Raw genomic sequence first — 25,288 nt, 5'->3', positions numbered from 1 at the left:
TGTGTTCACTGTTCACCGTGACGCAGAGCGGAGATGAGCTTGTTAATTTTGATGGAGTATCCAAGTTCATGACACCATCATTTTCAACCACGCAGCATTGTTGTTTATCCGCTCTTTTGTGGTTTGCAGGAAGAACTCCACGACTCTGGAAAAATTCCACTTGCAGATCTCGCAGAAGGAGTTGTACCCGGAGGAGAGTCCTTTGGTGGATCAGCTGTTGGCGGAGATGCACACGGAACAGATACTGCACGTCGGTAAGCACCGAATATTCGGGTAATCCCAACGATCGGGGAGACGCGAACGGCACCCGATTGGCGGGAGTCAAAAAAATTTTCGAAAAAATATTTTTTTTGCCCATTTTCACGAATAGGGGCAGCAAACGGAGGTTCTACTATACTGGTCACATACGATTTCAACCGGAGCCTAAATAGTTGAAACTTCGCAATTTTACAACGAGCACTAAAACGAGTGGTAGGGCGGCAAAGTTGAAATTTTAGTGCAGCTTAATTTTATGATAAACGAGATTTCGCTCCTCAGTTGAGTTGAGTGTTGCTCAAAACTTGGTTGGAAATTACAAACCGCCTCGTAATTTTCTCTTTGAGGCACGAATTTCGGACTATATTTCCTTTTATATCTCCCGAGATGAATTTTGAGTTTAATTTCGCCCGCGGCCAAGTACGTGTAATCCTAGTTTCGCCGTCTTCCAATTAAGAACTATTGTCAAGGGACGGCCTCATCCAGTTTTTGTCTCTAGATCGGACGAGGTAGGCCGTTAAGGTACATAATTGAAAAGCGACGTCCATTTATCACCGACGCCCACCGCGACGTCAACCGGGTATTAGGCGGGCGGAACGGGGAAGATCCTTGTTCCGAGGCCTAAATGAAATTTAATAAAGCCGCGCTTAACTGCCGACAATGGCCGGATTCAATTTGAGAAAAAGTTCATTTGCAAGTCGATTAAACTTAAGTATTGTAGTATGTTAATCCATCATAGTGCAAGAGACTTTATACGCACTTCGTATACATTTACATTTCCAGACACATAAATAGGTTATGGAAATACTTTGTATCCGCAAAATCCATGCCATGTATATTCCATTCAAAACAAAGTAGTAGTTGGCTTACAACAAATTTGGTTTGCATACGAATATGTTTGAAGCTTCTGCTTTTGAGCGTCGGATATTCGTTTAGGTCAAAGTTAGCATTACACCTATCATAAAGTTTGTGTATTTGTATCGGATACCTCTTGAGAATATTTAAAATCAATAACCAGGTGGTCCTAATATAAATTTAACAGCGGCGCTGGCATGCTCTGGTGATTTCAATCGTGTTCCGCCCTCGAGGGACGGGAAAAAATGTGACGTTGTCCCTTTGCAACACAAGGGGAAACGCCACTTAACAGTTTTCGCCTTTTGAGAATTTTGCATCAATTAATGCCGAATTATTAAAGCTCTATCGCGGACTTGAAGCTTCCGTTAAATTGTAAATATCGGTTTTCATCGGTTCGTTTCCATGGGAACGATGATCTGGGCGAGGGTATCGGTACTTTAGCGGAAGACGCTTGAGGTTTCATGTTTTCTGCCCAACACGTATTGAATTAAAACGCGGCAGTAAACGAACGGTTTTCGGCCGTCGGACAGAAGGGTCCAAGCTCGACTGGCTGAATTCGAAAGGTGCCTCTCTTAGGGGTGATGCGGGCAGTTCGTAGATGTCCAAAGCGCCGAAATGCGAATGACGATGATGGTGGGAAAATTGCCCGTTTCTTGGATAGACCATGGTGTTGTGCGGCGGACTGGGATCCCCTCGATAGAGCCAAAAGATGCGAAAGTATGTACACCGAGATCGGCGGATTTTCATTAATCTCAATAACGACTCGCCCAAGAATTAATATTTTTTCCTGTGTGTCTTCCTGCAGAATGTCCCGAATTCCAATAAATTTCACGCAATGCCGTGCACTGTTTATTTTCCTTAATTACGGAGATGTAGAAAATTTATAGTTTTGAGATCCCCTTTTAGTTCCTTTATTACCGAATTTGCGCGAACCTGAACTAACTTAAATTTCCATCTAAATTTAAGGAAAATTTAACGCAAAATCTACGGATCCCTTCTGATTTTTTCGACAGTTTGTATCTTTGGACAATCACGCTAAGTACCTTTTATTTAACACTCTGTAGATTTAAAAAAAATAAGTACTCTTTTAATTTTAGATGGGATGGCATGCAACGTCTCTTATCGTCGGCGGAAGTTTATCGTACAGTTTTATGGGCATTATAAAACAGCTATTAACAGCAGATGATAGCGCTTGTGTTAAGGTATCTTCAAGTTCTCTAGCTCGCCAGTCGCCCCAATTTCTCCCCGTCGCGGACATATTTTACAGCGCTAAACATTATAGCGAGGGAAAACTAGCAATATTCAAACCAGGAAACAGCTGGCGGGATGAATGCAAGAACGTTTTCATAATTTTATCAAATATAGAGAGTTCCCTAAAAAGGCAAAAAATTGATTAAAAAAAAAGGTTCGAAATAGAAAAACGCTAATTTTTGTGCTTTTAAGCGCTAATTCTGTGCGTTGAAAAAATGAAAAATAAATGTTTTCCTTCTATCTAGTCGGGGAACTTGATCGGTCGAATTTCCCTTAGGACTCGTAATCCGGTTGTGTATGACACACACTTTAATTTTTCGTCGATTATTTGTGTTTTCATTCGCGTTTCAGGCCTGCAGCGCCTTAATCACGCCGTTATACAAGACTGCCCGTATCTCTTGTCGGTTGTCAAAATGGTTGACATTCCATTCCTTCCATTGAAGGATCCAGTTTGGACCCGATAAGGGTGGAATGCGTTTGGACGTCGAATATATTTACTCATTGGTTTTTTCGCATTCTATCTATTTTGGGAACGTCTGGACTAAATTTGCATTAGAACTCATAACTCGGTTTCCTGTGACACATTATTTTACAGTCAGTATTACGACTATTATATTCTCTCGCAAAAGCGGCCAAAGCCTAATCCTCCACGTTGTAATTTACATATCAACTCGGACCTGCCCATCCATCACACTTTTTCAATTTTTTCCTCCGTCAGTCACGTGAGGTGAGCGGCGGCGGTGGGGGCGGCGACCTCCCTTATTACTCTAAACCTAAAATTCTGTTTTTCCACGCAAACGAATTTCCTTTTATTCTGTCTCGGGCGCGCGTTGCCTTCTTTCTAATTTTATGAAACGTTGCGTTTTTCAATTTCCAGCGCGATGGCCGTGCCGCTTTTGTTGCACTGATTTATGCATGTCTTCTCCATTAAGGGCGCGATTTCCATATGGTAATTGGGTCGTCATCGGGAAATGGCTCAGGTATTGCGACACTAATGGAGAGACTTTTTTTTTTTTTTTTTAATATGAGATGGATGGCAACAAAGTTTGTTTGTCGTGACGAGTCTGTAAGTCAGATATTTCTATACAGATGTACACACAAAGCAGAATTCTTGGCGTTTCATCCATCATTTAACCGCTTTGTGTGTTCTGCGAGAAACAAATTGGTATGCGATCCAGTCATTTCGCATTTTGCATGGCGAATTGCACGTAATGGAATTTTCTTTCAGTCGAAATCACGCCAACCAACTTGTTTCTCCAAACATATGTTGTGTGTTGCTCAGACGTTACTTTGGTAATGGAATTAACTTGCCTTCAAAGGGGAAAGCAATGTGGAAAATTCATGGAATGTTCGTGATATTTCGTGAAGCTCCGTGTCATGTTGTGGAATATTCGAATATTCACACATCGTAAATTTTGCGGCGCAGTTTACGTTTTCATATAAAAAATTGCCAAGTTTCATCGAGAATATGTTCTGCTTTAGCACTTTAGCGCCCAAATTTGTGTGCAACCACAAAAACAGATTTGCATTATTATTTGTTTCATCTATTGCATATATTATCGCAAAAAAAAGCGATAAACACATTTTACATATGTTTGCTGCATTCGGGTGGTTTGAAAAAAGGGCGCTTACAAGCACCGTCAGGAATTAAAAACTTTCATTGGGAAATTTTAATGAAACGTACATAGTAAATGTACGAATAAAATACGTGTCTTTCGCCTAATATCACACAGCGAGAAATAAAATTCTTATAAGGAAAAAATATTGTCGTATCAAGGAGAAGTTTACAAGAGCCTTGCCCAACCCGAATTTCACACACGCGCACGCACTACCACTGTTGAGCTAATAACAAGGACCAGGGGAAATGTGAGCGCACGCATGCGCACCAGCCCCAACGACCTTTGTTCCTTGCAACTACTGACGCACAAGAGCGGTCGCAACACGCTCAAATCACAGAACTGTCGTTAAATCTAACAGCAAGACTTTTCAGTTCCTTCGGGACTAAAGGGTAAATCTATTCTATTCCAGATCTGTCCGAAAGCGACAACACTGACGGTTGACAAGTGGCGTGACCGTAACTGACTTATGAGTCGAGATATGTCGGAAATTTAAAACAAAACATTTTTTGATTGGCCAGGTGACATTTATGCAGAATCTTTGACAAGAGCAATTTTTCTCTTGCATGTTAAAACATTGTTTAATGTGGTGATTAATGTAGATTTTCATGCCCCGGTTGAAACGTTCTGGGCTAATCGGCTTCACTCGACAGCCCTCAAGTCATGCAAATCTGTTACAAACATCTGCCACCGGCAGTACTGTTGCTCACATCGTTTTTCTAGTTCGTACGTTTGCGTGTAGATGTCCTCAGTCAAAGGCGACTTTCTTAGGGCCGGTAATATTGCAAATATGCATACAGGGGGTCCCACGAAAACGGGCGTCTATCGGCATCTTGAACATTATGGCAAGGAAAAAGTTGAACTCTGGGTATCGTACTAAAGTAGAGGTGTCCTATTGATTTACAAGGTTGTCATGGAAGTACCGCTTCCGGTCATACCGGAAGTGAATGTTATGACTCGCTCATTTTAAGCGGAGCACTCCGTATGTTATCCAGGCATCGGAAGTTTCAACTTGCTCCTAGTCATGGCGTACGAGGTAGAGATAGAGAGACAGAGGCCTACACTCGTGGGACACCCCGTATGCACAATTTGGTGGACTTCCCGTCAAAAAGCGCGACCCGTAGGGACCAATTAAACGGCGTCGTCGAAGACGTGCGGCACGCAATCTGGCGCCGCGTACTCACAAATCTAATTTGAATTGAACCTTTCTGATTTTTCATTAAGTAAATAAAATAAAATTACGTCGGAGCGGGCGTGTGTTCGGTGCCGCGTTCAGGTGTGTGTGGTAATAACAAAAGCTACGAGGCCGCCGGATCATCAATCATAAAAACGTCACGCTCCGTGGTGAAAAATTATTTTTAACGACCCGGAATTATTTGTAAAGCCAATCAAGGAATATCGAATGCTTTATACCACCGCCAGTCGTACAATTTATCAAATTCACACTAAAAGTTGATTGTGACCCTTTGTTGGTTGTTGCCGATCGATTTCCCTTTGCCTCGTTGTAAACAACTATAGGTGGCTTATGCAAAGTAGGTTTTTAGTACCAAAACGAGCGGCTTTTGTTTCGAGAAAATGGGACTTTTCTAATCGAAAAACCCATCATTAATGGTTCGATTGTGTTTGACTTGTTTGTATTTACCTAAATATACAAAGTGAACGAAAACAAAAGTCATTAAAAACCATAATGCAGTTTTTAGAGCAACGAGTTGTCCGCTTTAAGTGATCAAACATTTCTTCGATTCTAAATACGTCTCGGCATGAATCCCAATTCCTGTTGTACGGGGTGTCCCACTTTTCGATGGGATTGCTAGGAAACCTCGCTTAGAAATCGAGATACTCGAAAGTGGCTCACGCAATCCTGTGATGCTTTTTCGAAACGTAAACCATGGCGTAAGCAGTTTTTTTCTGTGAAAAATCGGATTTGAAAACGTGTCGCGATCCTCCAAAAAACCGAAAACTTGCGATAACGGAACCTCTACGTTTTGTTAATCCTAACTGGCCAATTTGCGATGACGATCTAATCTCTCGGTATAAAGCCGGCATCCCACGAGGCGCCCACTGAGGGCCCAATTCGGCGAAAGTTCAGACGTCTAAGCTTGACATTAAGTTTCCGTCACGCCTCGTGGCAAACTTGGTGTTCGTGGATTCAAAGAGAATCCCTGAAGTTTCGTTATTTCACTAGTGTACGGGTATCTCTTGATTTAGCGTATTTATGACCTCGCACAAACGGGAACAAAATCAATAAAAATATACATGAAATTTTCAAGTAATTAAACTTCCCGAATTTGGCTCGTCTCCCAAAGCGCCATGGGAAGCCGGCTCGCGTGCATTTTAAACGAAATATTATTTTATGCGATGAAAAATGTGGTTTATGTCAACTATTTATAGATTTTGTTCTCAATTAAACACATCGCCAAAGTGCTATATGAATTTGGCTAATAATTACTATTGAAACTGAATCTATCTCGTCTTGTTCTAGCACAAAAAACCGGCGGAACTCAACTGAAGCTTATCATCGACTACCCCAACGACCTGCAGGCCTTGTTCAAACCCATGAGGTAAGCACTTTCGACTCGTACGTTTTATTGAGCGATGTTAATATCTACTTTACGACAGAATTTTCTGGTAACATGACCTTTCCAACTTATTTCAATTTCACCCCTGCGATCAAAAAGCAAAGACAAACAAGGAAAGCATTAAGGGATTAAAGGGAATCCTTTGTTCCTAGGAGGGTCCTGAGCCAGTCCGATGTCAAGCTGATTAAGCACGAGGCCTTTCCGCTGATTTCAACGTGGAAAATTTCTAGTTCTTTCAATGGGCTATTCATCAATAGTAGAAAATTTTTTCCGCACTTAAGTAACTCTATGGGCAATAAAAGAAGCATTCTTTGAGCAATTTATATACACGAAGGTTTACAAGGGCAATAAAACGGTCTTCGTCGAGCTATTTAACTTCCACAGTCAAAAAAAGCGAAGTTTCCCAAAGTTGAAAGATTGATCGATGAGTTTTGAAACTATTTGAAGCCAAGAAGGTTGTTATTGGATGAAATTTTGATTTATTGGTACTGCAATTGTATCACCAGTTATCACCAGTTAAATGGTCACTAATTATAATATTGAATAGAAAGACTGTTTCCTTTGTGACTTCTGTTCTTCAATAAAGTTCTTTGTATCACAGAGTTCACAACGAGCTTATTATTGTACCGCCACGACGTCGGCCAAACCACGTTCACTCCTTAGGCATTAAAGTAGCATTTTATGCATGCACGCGGAAGTAAGTAACGTGTCCTTTAGGGCCGCCCGAAGAAACTTCTTGCTTCCCACTGTATATTTGTCATATATTAAACTCAGTTCTAGTACAAAAATATAACAGAATTTATAAACTCGCGTTGCTCGTGATGCTGTTTCCGCTATTTTCATGCTTACCATCACTGTTGTTCCCGTATAGATGTATAATTGATATTGGTCCATTGTTTGTTATTGGCCTTTTTTACGTTTTTTTTTCTTTTTGTACTTAATTTTACCATTTTTGTGATTGATTGATTCAAACGGGCAAAACATCGGAACAGCAGTAAACACAGAATCCTTGCCGGGCATACGTCGGATGCCTCCAGCGAGTCTGACCTCACGAACTTGGGATGAAAAGTTTGCAGCTTTTTTACGAAATTTATCTCGATATCACATATCGATAAGATCTAGGGTGGGAATTTTGTAATTTACTATAAACTTTAACAAGGTTCGAACCGTGCTGCGGAAATTTATAGAATTATGATTAACGCCAAACGGACGTTAAAAAGAACTTTTCTTGCTAATCCCCAATTGAACCTTTGACTCTGTGAAGAAATTTCCAGTATCCCATCTGCTGCGGCTCCAGGCTCTATAGCAAAACTCTATAGGTGTTTGGACCGGTCTTTGCTGCATTGCCAGATTGTGGAATTTCCAGCATTGGGGAGAAGAAACGCGCTCGTTGACGTACAAGATGCCGGATATATTTAAATGAAATGTCTATAATTTTGGTATTATTTCTGCGCCGAACTGTTGTAATTGAAATTCTTGCTAAAATTAATTAATGGAAAAATTGAAAAGAAATAATTGGTTAATTATTTTGATCAACTTTATTTACTATTGCATTTACTGTCCTCCGACGCATTGTTTGTTTAATAATGGACTTCATAAACAAACGGTCAAAATTAAAACCCACATCAAACCACGTCAAAATTTAAATTACAAACGTTATTTGTGGTATTTATTGTCTCACATATTTGACCGCGAAGCGCGTTAAAGCGGCATTTATTTGTGTTTTATACGATTTTCGGTAGCTGCGAATATATTATGACCCTCTTTCCTCGTCGTATAAATATCGGTTTTTACTGGCCACTATTTATTGTAAATATTTCCCATAAAAGGATTTATTAGATCGTTTGAGCGGTGATATAATAGAGCCGGTTGCAGAAGTTTTCTCCAGAAAAACAGGGGTGATATGGAAATTCGCCATCAACTCTCCACGCACGTACGAAGAGGCGATTTGTTATCTATCAGAGACGCACGTCAGCCGTAACACGCCGGAATAATCATCATCATACGTGAGCAAAAATCGTATTTGCCGCTCTATTATTCCAAGAGTTTTGGGACCCTGGAGGACGCACGCTGGATGCACCATAATTACACTTTAGAGCGTCATCAAAAGCGAATTATTAACATTATCAATTACCTGGCCGAATATCCATTGTGGCCTCTTTAAATGAAAACAAACAGACCGTAACACCGGACCATTATGGCCGGGTTTCGGGATTCAGAATGGACTCAATCGGTCTCGCTCCGGCGGGCTAACTAGTTTCTAAACAATCTTGTTTATCATAACAACAAGGCAACCGATTTGAAACGTCCATAAAGGGTTTATATTGTGTTTGAATTTGCTGTTGGTTTAAAGCAAGTAATCGAACACCTCGATGAATTACACTCAACCCTATCCATAGATTTTCGGGGTATTTTTAGGGGCAAGGCTCGCCCGAAATTGCACTAAAATATCTCATAAATCCTAGGAGCAGTGACGGAAGTGTGTGTTGAGAACCAATTCGGAGTTCGTCACCGCGAATGTCATTTGCACCTGTCGACGTTTATGTGCCTAATTTTGACGTGGGGAATCTGCAACATGTTGTCCAACATTTAAGAACGCCCACTATATCAGCCTAAAGGGGCCACCGCCCCGCGCGGTCGGGTCGAGTCAAAGACACATCTTCATTCGCCATTCGATCGAGAAAGGTATGTTTTTTTCCCTAAATCGATGTGCTTCTAAAGGACGAGTTTTGAGTGTGCAAGGTTGTTTTAATGAAGATATCTTCATTAAATTTGATTGGAATAATAGGGAAATGGGGGGAAATATTTGGATATCCATAATTTGCCCGCTAGGGGTTTTGAGGAGTGAGGGTGAATCGAACACTTTAACTAAAACGACTTTGTTTCTAAATATTTTTGCATGAATATATAGCCATTAAAATCCCCACAGAACACCGAAAGTAGATTCCGACCCTCCTCAAAGGACCCAGCCCTTAATTCCCTAATTGTATTATGGGTAGAATTTCTCTATACCCGAACTCAGACAATGAGGGCAAATTATTACTTTCTAAAAAGCACTTTCAAGAGCGGAACTATAGAAATTGGTCTGTAATTTGCGGGGTCCCCATTATTACCTTTCTTGTAGATAAGATTGACCCCGCTCATTGTAAGTCTATCATGGAAAAATCCTGTTTTCCGGCAATTATTCCTTAAATTCGGGGTCTAATTTTTTTTAACATTAAAGAGGAATTTTGGGATTTTCACTGAAGTTTTTGCACGTACGAGTGCTCCTAAGCAATATTGCCGAAATTTTTCATTTTTGCATTCTCCGAAGCAGAGAGCAAAGAAATAAAATTTCGTTTAGTCCCTAGTCAATGGCCGTAAATGCTAATATTACACATCAGGTAGAGGAGCTGCAACTTTATGCGTCTTCCTCTGAAACATTGCCGAGTCATTCGAATTCGTTTTAGAAAATCCTGCCGGTTTCTTATATGCTCGTTTGGTATTCCCAACACCTTGCAAGAGAATTTAAATTTACTGTTCCTGCAAATCAGGTGAGAGACGACAAGCAAATGTGGGATTTGGCGACACGATGTCGTCGTCTAGTCGACCGTTGTCGTATTTATGGCGCATACATAAAATTGCTTGTTTTTCTCCCCTTTTCCAGCCATCAGGCACAAAAAAAAAACTCTGGATATTGTGCTATAACCTAAAAAGGCACATTAGTTCTAGAGCTCTGCAGTTAAACAAAATAATTTCCCTTCGCCGAGACTCGTTAACACATCAAATAGAGAAACGATTTCCATGTTTCAAATGTGGACATTCTTTATTATGCAAAATTAATAGGGGTTCTTTGTTTAAGTCACGAATTTGCATTTTGGACTCATTAAACTGAAATGCACCGAGGTTATTTGTAGAGTATGGCACAACTGGGCCAGTCGATTTTAATTGATTTTTGATGTAGCAATTATTGTATGCTCTTTGCAGCCACTCTAAATATTTTAAATACATATAATGTTATTACCTAAGCGTGCAATTTGGTTGCATTGTTTCAGGTTCCCTAGGGAGCAACAGACATTGCCTAACCACTTTTACTTTACCGACTACGAGAGGCATAACGCCGAAATTGCAGCCTTCCATTTGGATAGGTAAGTGTTATGTTTACTCTAAAGAAACTGGAATGAGAGAAACTGATGGTGTTTTTAAGAGCTAAATTTCCACAGTCACGTTTCTAAATCAGAAATCCAATACTTAAGATCCCGAAGCCCCAGAGTATAAATTAGAGGCTGCAATGAAAAATGCGGTTATTTGTTGAGACGGGGGGAAATTTGTCATTCTCCCGATGTCGCTGGAGGACTGAAAACAGCGGAGGACAGGTTTCCGAAGCTCGAATATCGGCCTGGCTAAAATTACAACAAGTTAGCGATGCAGTAGTTGTGCCATTTTACAAAGCGGGGCAAAGTTCGAGATTTATTTCCCTTTCAAGTTTTTGGCTGATGGATTTTTAATGTTGCAAGAAATTCCAGTGATAGAGACAGGAAGATATTAATTCATTATTTCAATATGCTGAAATATACATAAATTTTGTGTCCGCAAGTAAATTGGTTCAATTCTCTACCGAGTACTCCTTCAGCACTGCAATTTCGTGACAAGATGGTGAATGACCTCTCTGGTTGAAGTCTCCTCGTAAATTAAATCCGAAGTCATTTTGGTGAGAGTCGCGCAATCAAGGGGCGAAACATATGTTGTGCTATTTCAGCAATATGGTGGAGCTATTTTTAACACGGTTTTCTCGGAGCTAAGGGACAATTGACATTATCGGTCGGACCGAATATTGAAACATTCATTTTCTGTTATTTATTCACATTAACACGCACGGTCAACTGACGGTCAAACAATACAAAATGAATGTTTCACCTGGCGTATAATATGAATTTCCCTTAAAAAACGATACTTCACGTTACGATAGAGTTCTCACATCACACTGTTAAGGGTTTAACGATCGGTTAAATTGTATCCGAAAAAGATCTTCAGGGTTTTGCGCCCGTGATCTAATGAATAGCAATTTTTTTCTGACATTTAGTCCGCCTCTGCACATACATCATCAAAAGGCAGGCCTAATTAACCCCACCGAAGCCGGGCCTGATCTTTAGGTTAGTTAGAGGGGGCCGGTCTGACCCTTGCCGATCTTTAATACCTATCGTAACGTTTAAAATAATTAATGAAATTAAAAAATATATATTGAAAATAAACACGCACCGATACATGGCAGATTAACTGGCAATTAAAATGCAGCTTGTGTTTACTATTAAGTTTAATACCGACAAGAACAACAATAATAAGGTCAAACTGCGGAAAGTTCATGCCCATCAATGAGGCAATGAAAATAATATAATGAACATGCTAAAACTAATAATGGCTGTTTTTTTGACATTGCAATGAGATTTCACGAATGAATTTAAATTTAATTTATTTAGGAGAATTAATATTTAGCGACTTTGCATGCGTTTCATCGGATTGGATAATCCGGATAACGTCACGTGGAGTGACGTGCGCCGCTAGAACTTTGACGAAATTTACGACAGCTCCATGTCAACGTGCGTAACAAGTTCATCTTCTTGACAATGCGATGAATCGTTTTTTCCTACCTGGTTTTCTCACAGCCGATTGTATCAAATTTGTTTCGTATCCACTACGGTGCCTCAAAAGTAAATATTATGCCACGTTAAGAGAAGAAACTTTCTTTTAAAAAGGCACAGACCTTCTGTGACCAGAATTCCCATTAGCTTCTAATTTAAAAGCAATATTGAGCAACCTTCTCGAACTCGAGGAAAATAGTTAGAACGCCGTATAAAATTCAGTTATTTTATTACTGCCCTCGTATATAAACCGTCATATAGTCTATTTTCGGAAGGCTTTCAACTTGAAAGAGATACAATTTAATTTCGCAAGTTCTCAACTTCGGACGTATTGCAATTATATGCTACTTAGAAAATTCGTCCCGTCTAAGTCTACTAGCAGAACTCTTCTCTCTCGTTATTATGAAACTTTTCTAAATTCGACGAAGACATATTTTTGAGGTCTCTCGAACTTTATTAGTTGCCAAATTATTTCGGCGGATTTCACCGATCCCTTCTAGGGTCCGTCAAACGTAGCAAGTAAAGCTCGATACTATATGACTCACACACAAAAAGCCTAATCTATTTTAAATGGATTTGCCGACGATGTGGAAGCAGATATATCAAGCCGTTTTCCAAATATTGCAATTAAAATACTATTACAACTCCGAAAGTGTGATTTAGTGTAATTGTTTTCGAAGTACTCCAAAAAACGGTGTCGAGAGGACGGGAATTGCAGAGGTACGAAACTTTTCTGCACGGCATTTAAATGAGAACGTGCAATTAACAAAACTCCGAAATACGTAAATTTAATCACTGGAGGGAGTGTGTTTTGGGAAAGATAAGGGTTTCATCCCCTTGCAACAATGACAAAAGTGGCGCTGTAATTTACATTAGAAACACTTTTTTCCACCCCCGACCAAGCCGTAGAGTACGTATTATACATAGAGGTATATCTTAATACATTCCGACAGTTAATAAGTTCTTTAACAATTAACTGGCCGTTAATGTTAATGGCGCTGGCATATGGTGGAGGATCGACATGGAAATTCGTGCAACCTGTGGAATTCAAATTTAATGTATTATTATGTGGGCAGTGACCCAAGAGAACTGGAAGCGGCGTTATTTTTCCCCTACTTCATCTCTTCTTTTGGCAAATGAGACTACGGCGGCGAAATCGGATGAAAAAACTTTCCGCGTCTTGACGCGCAGGCGCACGACGAATTTCTCACGGCGGAATGACGTCATAAGGGTAGTGATATATGACGGCCTTCGGACCAAGAAATGTATCACATCCAGCTCTTCCCGTGTTTACATCAATTTTAAACGCCGTCTTCTTTTTGTTCGTCGTTTATATACCGTACCGTTTTCGTTGCCATGCACATGGAGTTTTAGTGGGTGCAAGCAAGAGGCGATCAGGTGATTAACAAGAGCGAGGCGGACAGGCGATTGATAAGTGCGAGGGAGACAGGCCACCGTTTTCCCTTCGTTGTCAACGATTGGCTAGCGCCGTTGACTCGCAAGCAGTGCGCCGTAGCCCGAGGGTGGATGTAGTTCTACGCGATGTTGAAGGTCGTAAATTATGCGCATACGTGGAAATTTTAATGCGTTCTTCGAGAACAAATTCCATGATCAATTTTAATATACCTTTACAAGTACCACAGTAGGAATGGTATTTTTAGAATGCATCAATTAAAAAACGAGCCCTCTTTGTGACAAGATCAGGCCTCCGATTAAGGCGTACCGCATGCGAGTCAACGACGGTAGCCTGTCTCCTTCGCATTTATCACCCAATTGCCATCATCTGCTTGCACTCACTAAAACTCTATGTGCACAGCAGCGAAAAAGGTACTCTATTTAAGTATGCATATATATGGGGAGCTATTGCACAAAAATAGGTATATATTGTCAAAAAGTGCCACTTTTGTTGATCGTTCGCAGAATGTGCAGTGCGCAGGCAAATGCAGAATTAGCTCCATCTATTTTGTAAATTTTGTGTCACGCTAGTCGACTATTGCGGCATCTCACTTCGCTTCACGAACAGGCTCGTTCGTGATTCAACTAAACGCGTAGCTCGTCTACGACATGACTCGTAGTAAGAACGGATTTTTCACCCTCGACCAACGCTGACATTTAAACGTATCTGAGTGCATGTCCCTAATGAAACACAATGGCGGTTCCGACGTAAGCCAGGGTTGGCTTTAAATAATTAAAACCGGGCTTAACTTTTTGAGTTAAGCTAAATTGATTCGACGGCTCGCGCTTGCACATACAGCCCGTTAATATTTACGAGTTAATTATGGGCTGAATTAAAAGTGCCCCCACTGACCTGTGGTTATTTATTTAGGCCACGCCGACCCTGCATTAGTTTTTTTTTCGCTCGGGGGCGTCCTTCTGCCCGCCAAGGCGGTTTATTTAGTATTAATGGCCACTGCATATCTAATCGAGTATAGCTATTATTATTAAAATTCGTTTAAACTCGGGCCGGTAATTTGGTTCTAGGCAAACGCATTAGAAGGGTCGTTAAAAATTTATGTCCGCAACGAAAATGTACCTTTGGCACCCGTCACGGCGTACCGAGGACCCCCCACTTGGCTCCTAATAAAACTCAAGACGTATCCGTCCGTCTGGAGGGCTTTTCCTCTTAATAAAATTCAAAGCGAATGTGTTTCTGAATGTGCTCTGATGGCACGTTATGCTTATGGGGAGGTTTTCTAACTCGATGGCCGCATTTCCCAAATGGATTGTTTGTCTTTATATCCGAGTATTCTTGCCGGGATGAGGCCTAAAGGATTAGATTTCTGTTCGAGTCTAAATATGATGTATGTGTTTGCCGAAATGAGGACCATTTTAAGTTGCGATTTCCGCTTTTTGGGAGGAACCAACAACAGTTTCGATACCGCCGACGGAGGACACGTGTGCGAGCGAAGGCAGCAGTTCTGCAGGTTGGTGCTGCACCCAAAACGATCTGGCGATGGTCGATTGTTTATTCTGGCTAATTTTGGAATTAAAACGAAGTACCTGGCCGCTTCTATATTGAAACAGGACATTCTCGAATCTAGGAGCAGCACTTAGCGCTTTAAAAAGGCCCCATTAAGCCATGAATATTTGCTAATATAGACTGAACTTCCCGAAAGAAGACAAATTAAACTTGGGGCAACTACGCCCGTATTTACCTTTTCACTTTGGCGTTCGTTCTTTATTTGAGTTGTTTACGAACAATTTTACTTAATCGCTCGGCAGTCGGGAAGTTGGCCGACTCATGCCGAGTTTTTAACTTTTTATAACCCCCGAAAGTTGCATCCCGTTCGAGAGAGAGTTTCCCTGAGATTGTTTCCTTTAGCTGACTTAGCTGAAAAGTTAATTATTCGTAAATATTGCATAGTGATAGAGCTCGTTTTCCAAAAAGTGCTCCGTCGTGGAAAATTCGCTAATAGGTTTAGATAATTTAGCTACGAAGCGGAAATTCGCTTTTTCTTCTTTGAATTCCATAGAAGGAAAATGCAATGGCCCCAGCGAAAAAAAAACACATTAGTTCCATGTGGTTCAGGCTCTAGTAGAAATTTAATGGTTCCCGGACGGCGGCGCAACGCTGGTGCCACAATATCGCGATATTAAAATAACTTCTCAAAGGGTCGCGGTCTGGTATATTAAAACTTAATAGCCCTCTGGCCCTCTTCACGACATGCCGTCATAATTGCATTCTGTGTCGATATTCCTTGCCACATTCAAGGAAATTGGAAAAAGGTCTACCGGGGACCGTCGAAAAGTTCGAATTAAGCAACGAGTATGATTCGGCTAATCGGTAATAGGGATTTCTTTCTCTTTCCAGGCTTTTGGGATTCCGTCGTGCTATGCCCGTAACAGGACGACTGCTCAACGTGACCACGGAACTGTATCAAAAAGCAGAAGGTGATTTGTTGAACACTTTCTTTGTGTCTCCTTCTGAGAATTTGTGCTTCCACGGCAAATGTTCTTATTATTGCGACACTTCACATGCCATTTGCGGAAGTCCCGATAAGCTGGAGGGCAGCTTTGCAGCCTTCCTGCCCTCCAGCAAATTGGCACCCACGAAGGTAAGATATCAAAACATTTTAATGGCGGAAAGAAGAAATTTTCGGTTCGTTGCCTCAAATCCTATATAGGGTTAGTACGCAAACTACTAAAACGGCACATCTCTGGGATCCGATTCATGAAATTTGGTGCGCTGCACAAGTGCACAATTTAATTATGTCAGATCGACCGACGAGGCGCAAGCGATGCAACGAAACTTGCAATTTTAGTAAGTGTATTTTTGATTTTTTCAAAATTTTTGAAAATTCGAAAGATCTTTCAAAATGGAAGACATAAGGCTGCGAAAGCATTAATTACGTCTTACCTCGAGCCGTCGATGGAACACGGGATCGATTTTTATTCGTTTTGACGTCGGCTATTAGTGACCTTTTTTGCTAATAAAACTAAACAATTTTTAGACTAATCTTTGGCACAACTGAAATTCCTTGTTTCGGTGTAAGTTTCGAATTTTTAGTGTTTACACAGTAGATAATATTATTGTTATTTAGAATAAATATGAAGTGAGTAATAAAATTATAAAATGGAAATTTGCGGGCAAATCTGATTTGCGTCCATTCCATTGGTTGCATTTGATTATTACAGCTAGATAGAGGACGAAATTGACCATAAATAGGCACAGAATAAAGCAGATAGTTGAATAAGTTTTGCAAAAAATTATATTTCCGGTGAAAACGTGCGTTAGTCCGTGACTTTAACTCACATTTTTGTTAAGCTGGAATTGAGCGATTTTGAAAGCAAAAAAGAGAGATTTTCAGAATTTTAACAAACTGAAATTGAGCAATTTTGGAGATATTTATTGGTTCTTTGAAGTAATTATCAGATTTGAGTATAGCTGTTTGATTGGAACTTTCATGTAATATTCATATTTGAGAGCGATTGTCAGAACATGTCACTGCTTCGATTTTAGCGATTGGACGGTAAATTTCAGTATCTTCAACCGGGCAAGTTTGACATAAAATCGTATGACTTTCTTCTCTGTGAAATTCAGCAGTGTCGGCCAACGAAATGGAAAAAAATTCGGCCTCTGTCGCTGTCCATTATGAGGGACCGACATTTGCTTTCAGTGGCGCGCCGATTTTTTTTATTGGGAAACATAGGTGCTTGAAATTGACCTTAATATTCAGAAAAATTTTCGAAGCCTTATGAATTTTAAAGTAGACAACTTCGTGTTTAAAACTCCATATTTCTCGAAAACTTCCTCGTGTTTAACGTCGTCTTTCCATATACTCGATCAATTTAGAATTTCCGCACTACACCGAGATAGGATCTTTTTTCCGTTTACTTATACCAACAAACTGCCTTTCGTGACGACTTTCTCTGGAAAGTGTGACAGGAAAGTGCCAACCAACTACTCGGACGGAGATGTTCGGAATTCAGGGAATGATGGCGTGATTTCTCGATTTATGTCCCCACAATTGGATTCTTTTGGTATATTTAGAAAAACGAAAAATTTGTCTTGTTGCAGGTATGGAGACATCCTTGGCGCCGATCGTACCACAAACGACGGAAAGCCCAATGGGAGACTGATCCCAACTATTGCCAGCTAGTGAGAGAGATTCCTCCTTATGATAAAGACAGAAGGCTCTTTGACTTGATGGATATGGCTGTTTTCGATTTTCTTATCGGGAACATGGACAGACATCACTACGAAACCTTCCGGTAAGGTCCTCTATTCGACCTTTCACATAAATATCGTTGATATAAAAATTGAAACAACGCGATAATTTTGAAAAGGACAATTCCGAAGGTATGAAACAAAACTTGAAATTTACACCCCGGATTTTTTATGAAATACCTGCTCCTAACAGGTGAATGGTGACTTTAGGCCTACACTATCCGTCATATTCGATTTAATCCGCAACCCCTCATGGAGCCGGGACATCTTGATAAGCTTATCTCAAGTTAGTTAGCCGGGTTGTATGAGGCACGTCGGAAACAGTGCTCCTTGATACGCGTCGACAGCCTTAAGTGATTTATAAACTTGAAGCCTTCATGGTTTTAATCTCTAACTTTCATCCCCTCTTTACGACTTAATTCGGTTTATGGATGTTTTCGAAAAATTACAAGAAAATGTCAGTTAAACGTTTTCCTTTGTTTTGAGAGGCATCATAATCGATATGAACATTTCGCATACATTATCCCTTTATTACCGTATACACGGTATCCGTTTATGAAGCTCAGCCATGAGGATATCGGTAACCGTAAAAGATACGAAGCAGGTCAAATCGGGGCAAAGTTGAGCAATTTGGAGATCAAAAATTGCCGTTGGAAAATTTGCAAACATTTTAATAATAATTTCCATGTTGACACGTCTGTAAAATATCTCAAAAACATTTAGAGGTACGAATTTTCTCGCCGAATCCGTTTTGATATAAAATATCCTCTTGGACATAAAAAACCGGACAACATAAATATTTTTTATTGTCAATTTTCCATCGCTTTTAAGTTTTACATCGATTTTGATCATTTTTTAAATGAATTTTAAGCGTTTTCATATAAGTAATTCCTAGATATTAAATTCGTCGAAAATCGTAATTAATTTGTCATTAACAGGGTGAGACCAAGAGATGTTTTTGCTCTCGATTTCTGAACATCCCGTGGAAGAATCTGAAGGTGCTGTGAGATACTTTTCGTCCGCAATTGTAAAGCTTTGCGTTTCCTCAACATTCCACTTTTTGATTCATAACAATACATCCGTTCTGAGAAGAATTCCTTTTTTTTATTTCCGATTTTCTCAGTCTTGAGATTATTCCACAGGGTGACCAAGATTGATAGACCCAGAATTCAATCAGAATTCGGAAATATATTCAAGTTAACGGGACTGATGTGCCAATTAGGGCGATTTTTGCATCTCGGTTAAATACAGGTGGCGTGACCCATCAACCAGCTTGGAATAGAGATTTTAAATGAATTTACCGTACCCAAAATACCCCCGCAGGAGCAATTTCAAGCCGGTAAATCAGAAACTGTGCGATTTATTCACGATTTAAACAATGAAAAAATTACTCTGACTCCCTGTAGAATAAAAACAAGCAATTTTTGTATAAGCTAAATTGCTCTATTTTTCTACCCTTTGGCGCCCAACACTCATTTGTTCCATCGTTTTTGGCGTGCCCCCTATGGTTCAAATTACGTGTCGTTTTGTGCACGTCACAGGCTTCAGGTCAGCACTGATGCCACATCTTTTCATAATAAATATGTAGCAAGAATTTGACAGGTATCTAATTTTACTTCCAAAATTGACGAACGACGCGTCAACAATTGAAGCGGCAACCGTGCAAAAAATTTGAGTTATGTTTAGACATTCAAGTACAGTGCTCCGCGGAGGTTTCGATTCATGTAGGAGAAAAATACAAAAACATGAATTATGAGTGTAATTCATTTTTGATTGATATTGCAAATTTTTGATGAACGTTAAATCGGATCTGCCGTCTTTCAAGAATAATTGCTTTGAAATCAAATACGTGGCAGTGAAGTGAGAACAAACCAAGATGCATTAGCAAACCACCAGTCATAAATTACCACTACATAAGTTCGCAAACAAGTAATTTGTGTTAGTATTTTACAGAAAATCCTTTATTTTGCAGTGCAAGTCTACATCGATTTGTCAGGGAATCAATCTATTTCACACACGTTTCCGTTGATCATTTTTATCACTCTAATTTAATAGTTTCAAATAGGTTGTCTTTATTTGTGATGTTGTAGAGCCCGACCTTCCTATCGAGTTCATCCCACAAGTTCTCGACGGGGTCGCGATCAGGTGACTGCGCCGCCCATTCCATTACGTTAACATTATGATCGTCAAACGACCTTTTAACCGTCCGAGCCGCATGTTTAGGATCATTATCTTGTAGGCATGTCCACAACAACGGCACATTTTCCTCGGCATAGGGTAACGCGGTTGGATAGTTTGTCCGTATACACGTGCTGATCCGTTCCACTTGTAATTTTAACAATTGGACCTGGACCTGATCTTGTAAAGGCATCCCCACACCACTATTCCACCGCCAACATGTTTAACTGCGGGTAGTTGGGGTAAACCTCCTTCCCACGGGACGCGTGACGAAATTCATACCATTAGTACCAAAGGGTAGGAACTTGCTCCCGTCACCGAATAATGTGGTGTTCCACTCAGGACTTGTCCGCGATAAATGGTGGCGCACAAATGCGATTCGCTCCTCGAGATCGTTTGGGAAAGCGAGTGGTTTCTTTACAGGACGCCGCCCTAACAACCGGGCCTCCGCTAATCTACGCCTAACCTAGCAGAAATGCCTTTTACTATCTCCGCATTTGCGAGTTCGACGTGGATTTGCTTCGCCGTTTTTCTGGAGTTTTTTTTTGGCGGAATCCGCTTTATTAAACGCTCAGTATTCACCGAAGTTTTACGTGGCCTACCAAAGTTTAAGGCAGGCTTGACGGCACCTCTTTCCTTATACTGTTTTACGATTTTTGACACTGCTCCCCGGTACATGTTGAAATCACGAGAAATATCTATCATTTCTTTACCTTCTTCGTGGGCATCAACTATTTTACGTTTCAAACTACAAGATCATAGTTTTGTTTCAGGCACGATAGCAAGATATCGATGAGCCCTTGACAACACACGCTTTGCCACTAAATTCATTATCAAGCAGCAGTACAGCAACTCTGTTTTGTACATGTTTCGAAACTTACGTGTTTTTCTTCTTTAGCAAAAAAACTTATTTATATTTATTTTAGGCAACTAACGAGACACGAAAATATAGGAAAATGCGGCACAAGACCTTGTGGTGCTCAATGCGTTCGCAATTGCATTCGAATGAACCTCCAAATGCACATTTCTCATAATTTAACCGGTTCCTATCGGTGTTTCGAAACTTTTGCGGGGTACTGTATATCTCTATTCTTTTCTAGCATATCAAATTTATTTGACTTGTCATTTTGCATAAGGCGACTCTCAATTGTTACATTTTGTGACGTGAATAAAAAGTCACGTCATTTGAACCATATATTGCCGTTAACCGCTCAAACGTAATCGATTGGACAGGCGATTTAGAGAGCCAATTCATCAATCGGTTCATGTTAACAAAAGTTAATTCTCTCTAATAAACTGGATAACACTAGAAAAATCGCTTTATTCAGTTTGCATATTTAGCGCCCCCCTTTCAATTTCGTTTAGCATTTTCACTTTTTTTTTCCAGTTTATTTGGTAACGACACATTCACCCTGCACCTGGACCACGGTCGAGGCTTCGGCAAACCCTTCCACGACGAAATATCTATTCTAGCCCCGTTGTTGCAATGCTGCTTGATCAGACAATCAACTCTCGACACCCTTCTCAGGTAAGAACTTCAAAAACGTAGTTTTAGCGGTGAGTTTACGTTTCCGGTTTCAACCTTGAGCAACTACGAACAATAAATTACGGTTACGACACATCCAGACGTAGATAACAAAATGAAGTTCGCCGCAGCTCATTTAACAGTCGAATATTCCCGAAAGACACGCGCGCCCGGTAATCGGTTTATAACATTCAAACTATAAACTAAACTCCGGGCTCCACACGGAACTAAATACGGTACAAGGCCCGAGAATCGTCTATTTTCCCTTCGCACCGGGGGAAAATCACAAAGCTTATCCAGGCGGGAAGCAGTCTTCAAATTTAAATTTAATAGAACTACCCGAAATTTCTCATAACAATGTCGGGGGCTTTGTCGTGAAAATTTAATATCAAATAAAATTTAATAAGACTAATGCATAATACCTTAACCTGTCTGTCGCAATCTCTGCGGCTTAATTTTCCAAGGAAACTGGGGGATGGGAGAATCGCCGTCTCTGTCTAATAATAAGCGAGGGCTGAATGTGATATTTTCCAATAATCTCGAAGTAAACCGAATAAAACCCCCAAGCCAATGTGATTCAGCCCTTTGCGTTTCTTGGCCCACGGATGAAGTCGAAAGGGTTCGAAGAAATGTCGAGAAAGGCATGTCGCGACACGCTGGTCCAGAACTCCGGTTACGGGTCACGAGTGGACTTTCTTTTTTTTTTTTTCAAGATCAACGCTGTGCATTGTCGAACATTCGGAAAGTGCGTATTTTTCCGATTATATGATCGGGAAAAATTAAGAAATGCGACAATTCGCGATGGCGCTCATAAGAAAAATCAAACCCGATGATGGTTGCCGAATGTCGAAACGTCGGATGTCACATACGACACGTTGCCACGCCGTAGAATGGGAAGAGTTGGAGCGATGAAGTGTCAACGTTAAAGGAGCGGAGGAAGAAATTAAACGTTTCTTTAAATATTTAAAGTTTTTTTCGTTTATCTCCGGAAGCCGTGGGAATTATTTAAATTTTTAAACAGCGACATCTCGTCTCTTTTTTGATTACCGAATCCCCATGGTTGAGCTCCCGAAAGTTAAGTGATTTCTAATTAATTTATAAACTCTACGCTCTGCATAGAGTGTTCCATTAGAAAAATGCAGCTTTCGCAAACACCCTGCACTATTGATAAGTTCCTTCTGAAAAATTTAGGTAAAAACGCAAATATTTACCATTTGCGACTTGGACATTGTTTTAAATAAGCCCGACAGTCGATGGATGCGGAATAACGTGTACAGGGTGTTCCAAAAATATGCCAACGAATTTTAAATGACGGTGCGGGGCATCAATCCACCATTTTTCTTGAGAAAACACATGCCCCCGAATGGGTTGTCTGAGCAGCGAAAAGGCAATATGGTTTTGGTCATTACGATCACTTTTTGTTCGCGTTAGGTGTAGATAAACTGTGACTTATAACAATTGTTTAAAATATTGGATATTTGCTTCAGTACATAGGTTGCACCGTCGCTTTCTTAACTCGGCGACCCCGTGGAATATTCCAGGAATAGCTCCTAGATGTGTGCAACTGGCCATTATTGCCACGAGATTTCCATCGTTACGAAAAAGCGTTTCGTAGACCAGACATTTGAGATAACCGTAAAGAAAAAAATCCAGGATGTTTAGATCAGGAGAACGCGCGGGCCTGGCTGCAGGACCTCTCCTTCCAATCCATCGACGCATATCGATAAGTTCTTCGAATGAGAAATTAACGGTTTTTTTTTGTTTCACGGATATATGTTTATTAAAAAAAAAGTTTGTATTAACGTCCCCCACCACCCGTTAAAATATGTCAGCATATTTTTTAAACACCCTGTATATACATCTCGAAGCTTGTATTACTGCTTCGTATGAATAGGATTCGTTATATACTAATATTATAAAATTGCGTACTTTTATGATATTGCAATATACCAAAAGTTGCAATGATTATGCCAACCATGAAACATAGCAAAAACGCGGCCTGTTGATGGGATGCTGAGCCATACAGCTTGGCTGAATATTATGCGACGTTGCCAAGTTAATTGATGTGTTTTTGGCGTCATTCCACACGCGTTATGAAACATAATTTTGAAATAATGACGATTATTTTTTTATTCGGAAAATTATTAAAACTGACCGAAATGAAGAATCGAGGAAGACGAGTTATGTCACTGCGCTGACCTGGTTCCGGTTCGAAGCGACCAAGATGCGGAGCGTTTCCGAAGCAACAAAAACGTATTATTGCCTTTAACCCCTGATAAGTACTTAAAACCGACATGAACGTGTGGGGAAACTAAATCAAAATTCCTAATCGTCCCTTAACGCTTCATAAATTTCCGGGCTTAATTTTCAATTAAAAACCCTCAACTTGACCACCGTTTTTGAATATTTCATATGTTGCAAGTTTATTTACGTTGATCGCCCGGTACACAGCGACCTGAATAAAGAAAAAAAAACGCGATCCTCTATCGAGATTATGTCTCAAATCATCTCAAATATGCCTAGTATTAACTGTGTGCTTATTTCTTTCGAAACAATCACGAACATAGCAGTTGACTAAGTTTATCACGTGTGAAGTCGCTTAGCTTGAATTATGAAAATCGCACGGCAAAGGTCGCAATCTAAATGCCTTGGATTAGTCATTGAAATCGACAGGTCGGTCTCTACACAGCGCCACAGAAATACAGAACCGTAGAAAACGTCTGTCCTTTTCTCTAAACGACAAATCTGTATCCCTTACTCCACACCTCAACTCCTGCATATTGCAGGGCCTAAGCCACCGGAGACCTCCTTATTAATGCAAGTGGTAAGTTTTCTTCTTTGTCCCGTTTCAAATGGTCTGGACAACAAACTCTTGTTCGGCGACATCCGTGTCCGACCCGTTTTCGTCATTCGGACACGTCCCCGGATTGAAATAGCTTGTCAGCAGTGAAAGACTCTGTTTGCTTAATGGCGAATTATTAATCGAACTGAAATGGGAATTATAGTGTCGTTTCGGATACATAACAGGTCTCATCAGCTGACAAGTTAATTCCGGTCCAATTCACGTGGGCAGAGATCAAGCACGTTTCAGCTGTAGTTATTCACCTGGGCCAGATTTGGTTTGACGTTGTCCGGTTTTTTTTTCGATGATTTTCATTATTTACCAGCGGGTTTTATCGAGATTAAATAGACAGAAATTGCAGATTTCGCGTTGAAGGACACGGAAAAAAGACGTTTGTTTGCCAAAAAGTAGTCGCCCGAGGGGTGGTTTTTTCTCCCTTTCGCGAACTTTATCTCTGAATTTAGTATCATTTTTAGCTGGCGCACTGTGGCCGTTTATCGTCACGTTAGGGTCGTTTTTTACTTACTTTGTTAAGTGTATTTACTAGTTTACAGTGTCGGTTTTCAAATTCATCTCGTTAGTGTTGTTCAAATGAATTATTTCGTTTGTTTCTCATATTTTATCCAGAAAAAGCAAACAAATTTAATCAAAATGTCGAGGAAAACGAATTACGGGGCGGCGATTGTTGCAAAATCCCGCATGCTTTACTACTGACTCATTAAATTCGCAAATTGGAATAATTGCGTTATTTCGGATTTTAAAGGGACGAGTCTAAGAGCGTATTAGTTATTTAGTTGTTAATGTTGCCATGCCCCCGTGAAACGCTCCTTCCAGACTGGAAGCGAAGACGCGCGTTGAGGAATATTGCCTTGCCAAAGCTACCGCTTGTTACTTTCGTAAA

At 40.3% G+C, this 25,288-nt stretch overlaps 1 protein-coding gene across 1 annotated transcript in view; it reads left to right on the top strand.

The window, feature by feature from the left end:
- Positions 1–25,288, top strand: part of LOC136340196 (extracellular serine/threonine protein CG31145) — a 53,064-nt gene that overhangs the window by 14,674 nt on the left and 13,102 nt on the right. The window contains exons 3-8 of the mRNA XM_066284048.1: positions 130–254; positions 6,460–6,538; positions 10,591–10,683; positions 15,986–16,229; positions 17,693–17,886; positions 21,408–21,548. Coding sequence (XP_066140145.1) covers positions 130–254; positions 6,460–6,538; positions 10,591–10,683; positions 15,986–16,229; positions 17,693–17,886; positions 21,408–21,548 — 876 coding nt within the window. The remainder of the gene's footprint in view (positions 1–129; positions 255–6,459; positions 6,539–10,590; positions 10,684–15,985; positions 16,230–17,692; positions 17,887–21,407; positions 21,549–25,288) is intronic.

This window comes from Euwallacea fornicatus, chromosome 7 (genome assembly GCF_040115645.1).
Source record: "Euwallacea fornicatus isolate EFF26 chromosome 7, ASM4011564v1, whole genome shotgun sequence".
In the NCBI taxonomy this organism is placed as follows: Eukaryota; Metazoa; Arthropoda; class Insecta; order Coleoptera; family Curculionidae; genus Euwallacea; species Euwallacea fornicatus.
This window is presented reverse-complemented; position numbering and strand designations above follow the sequence as displayed.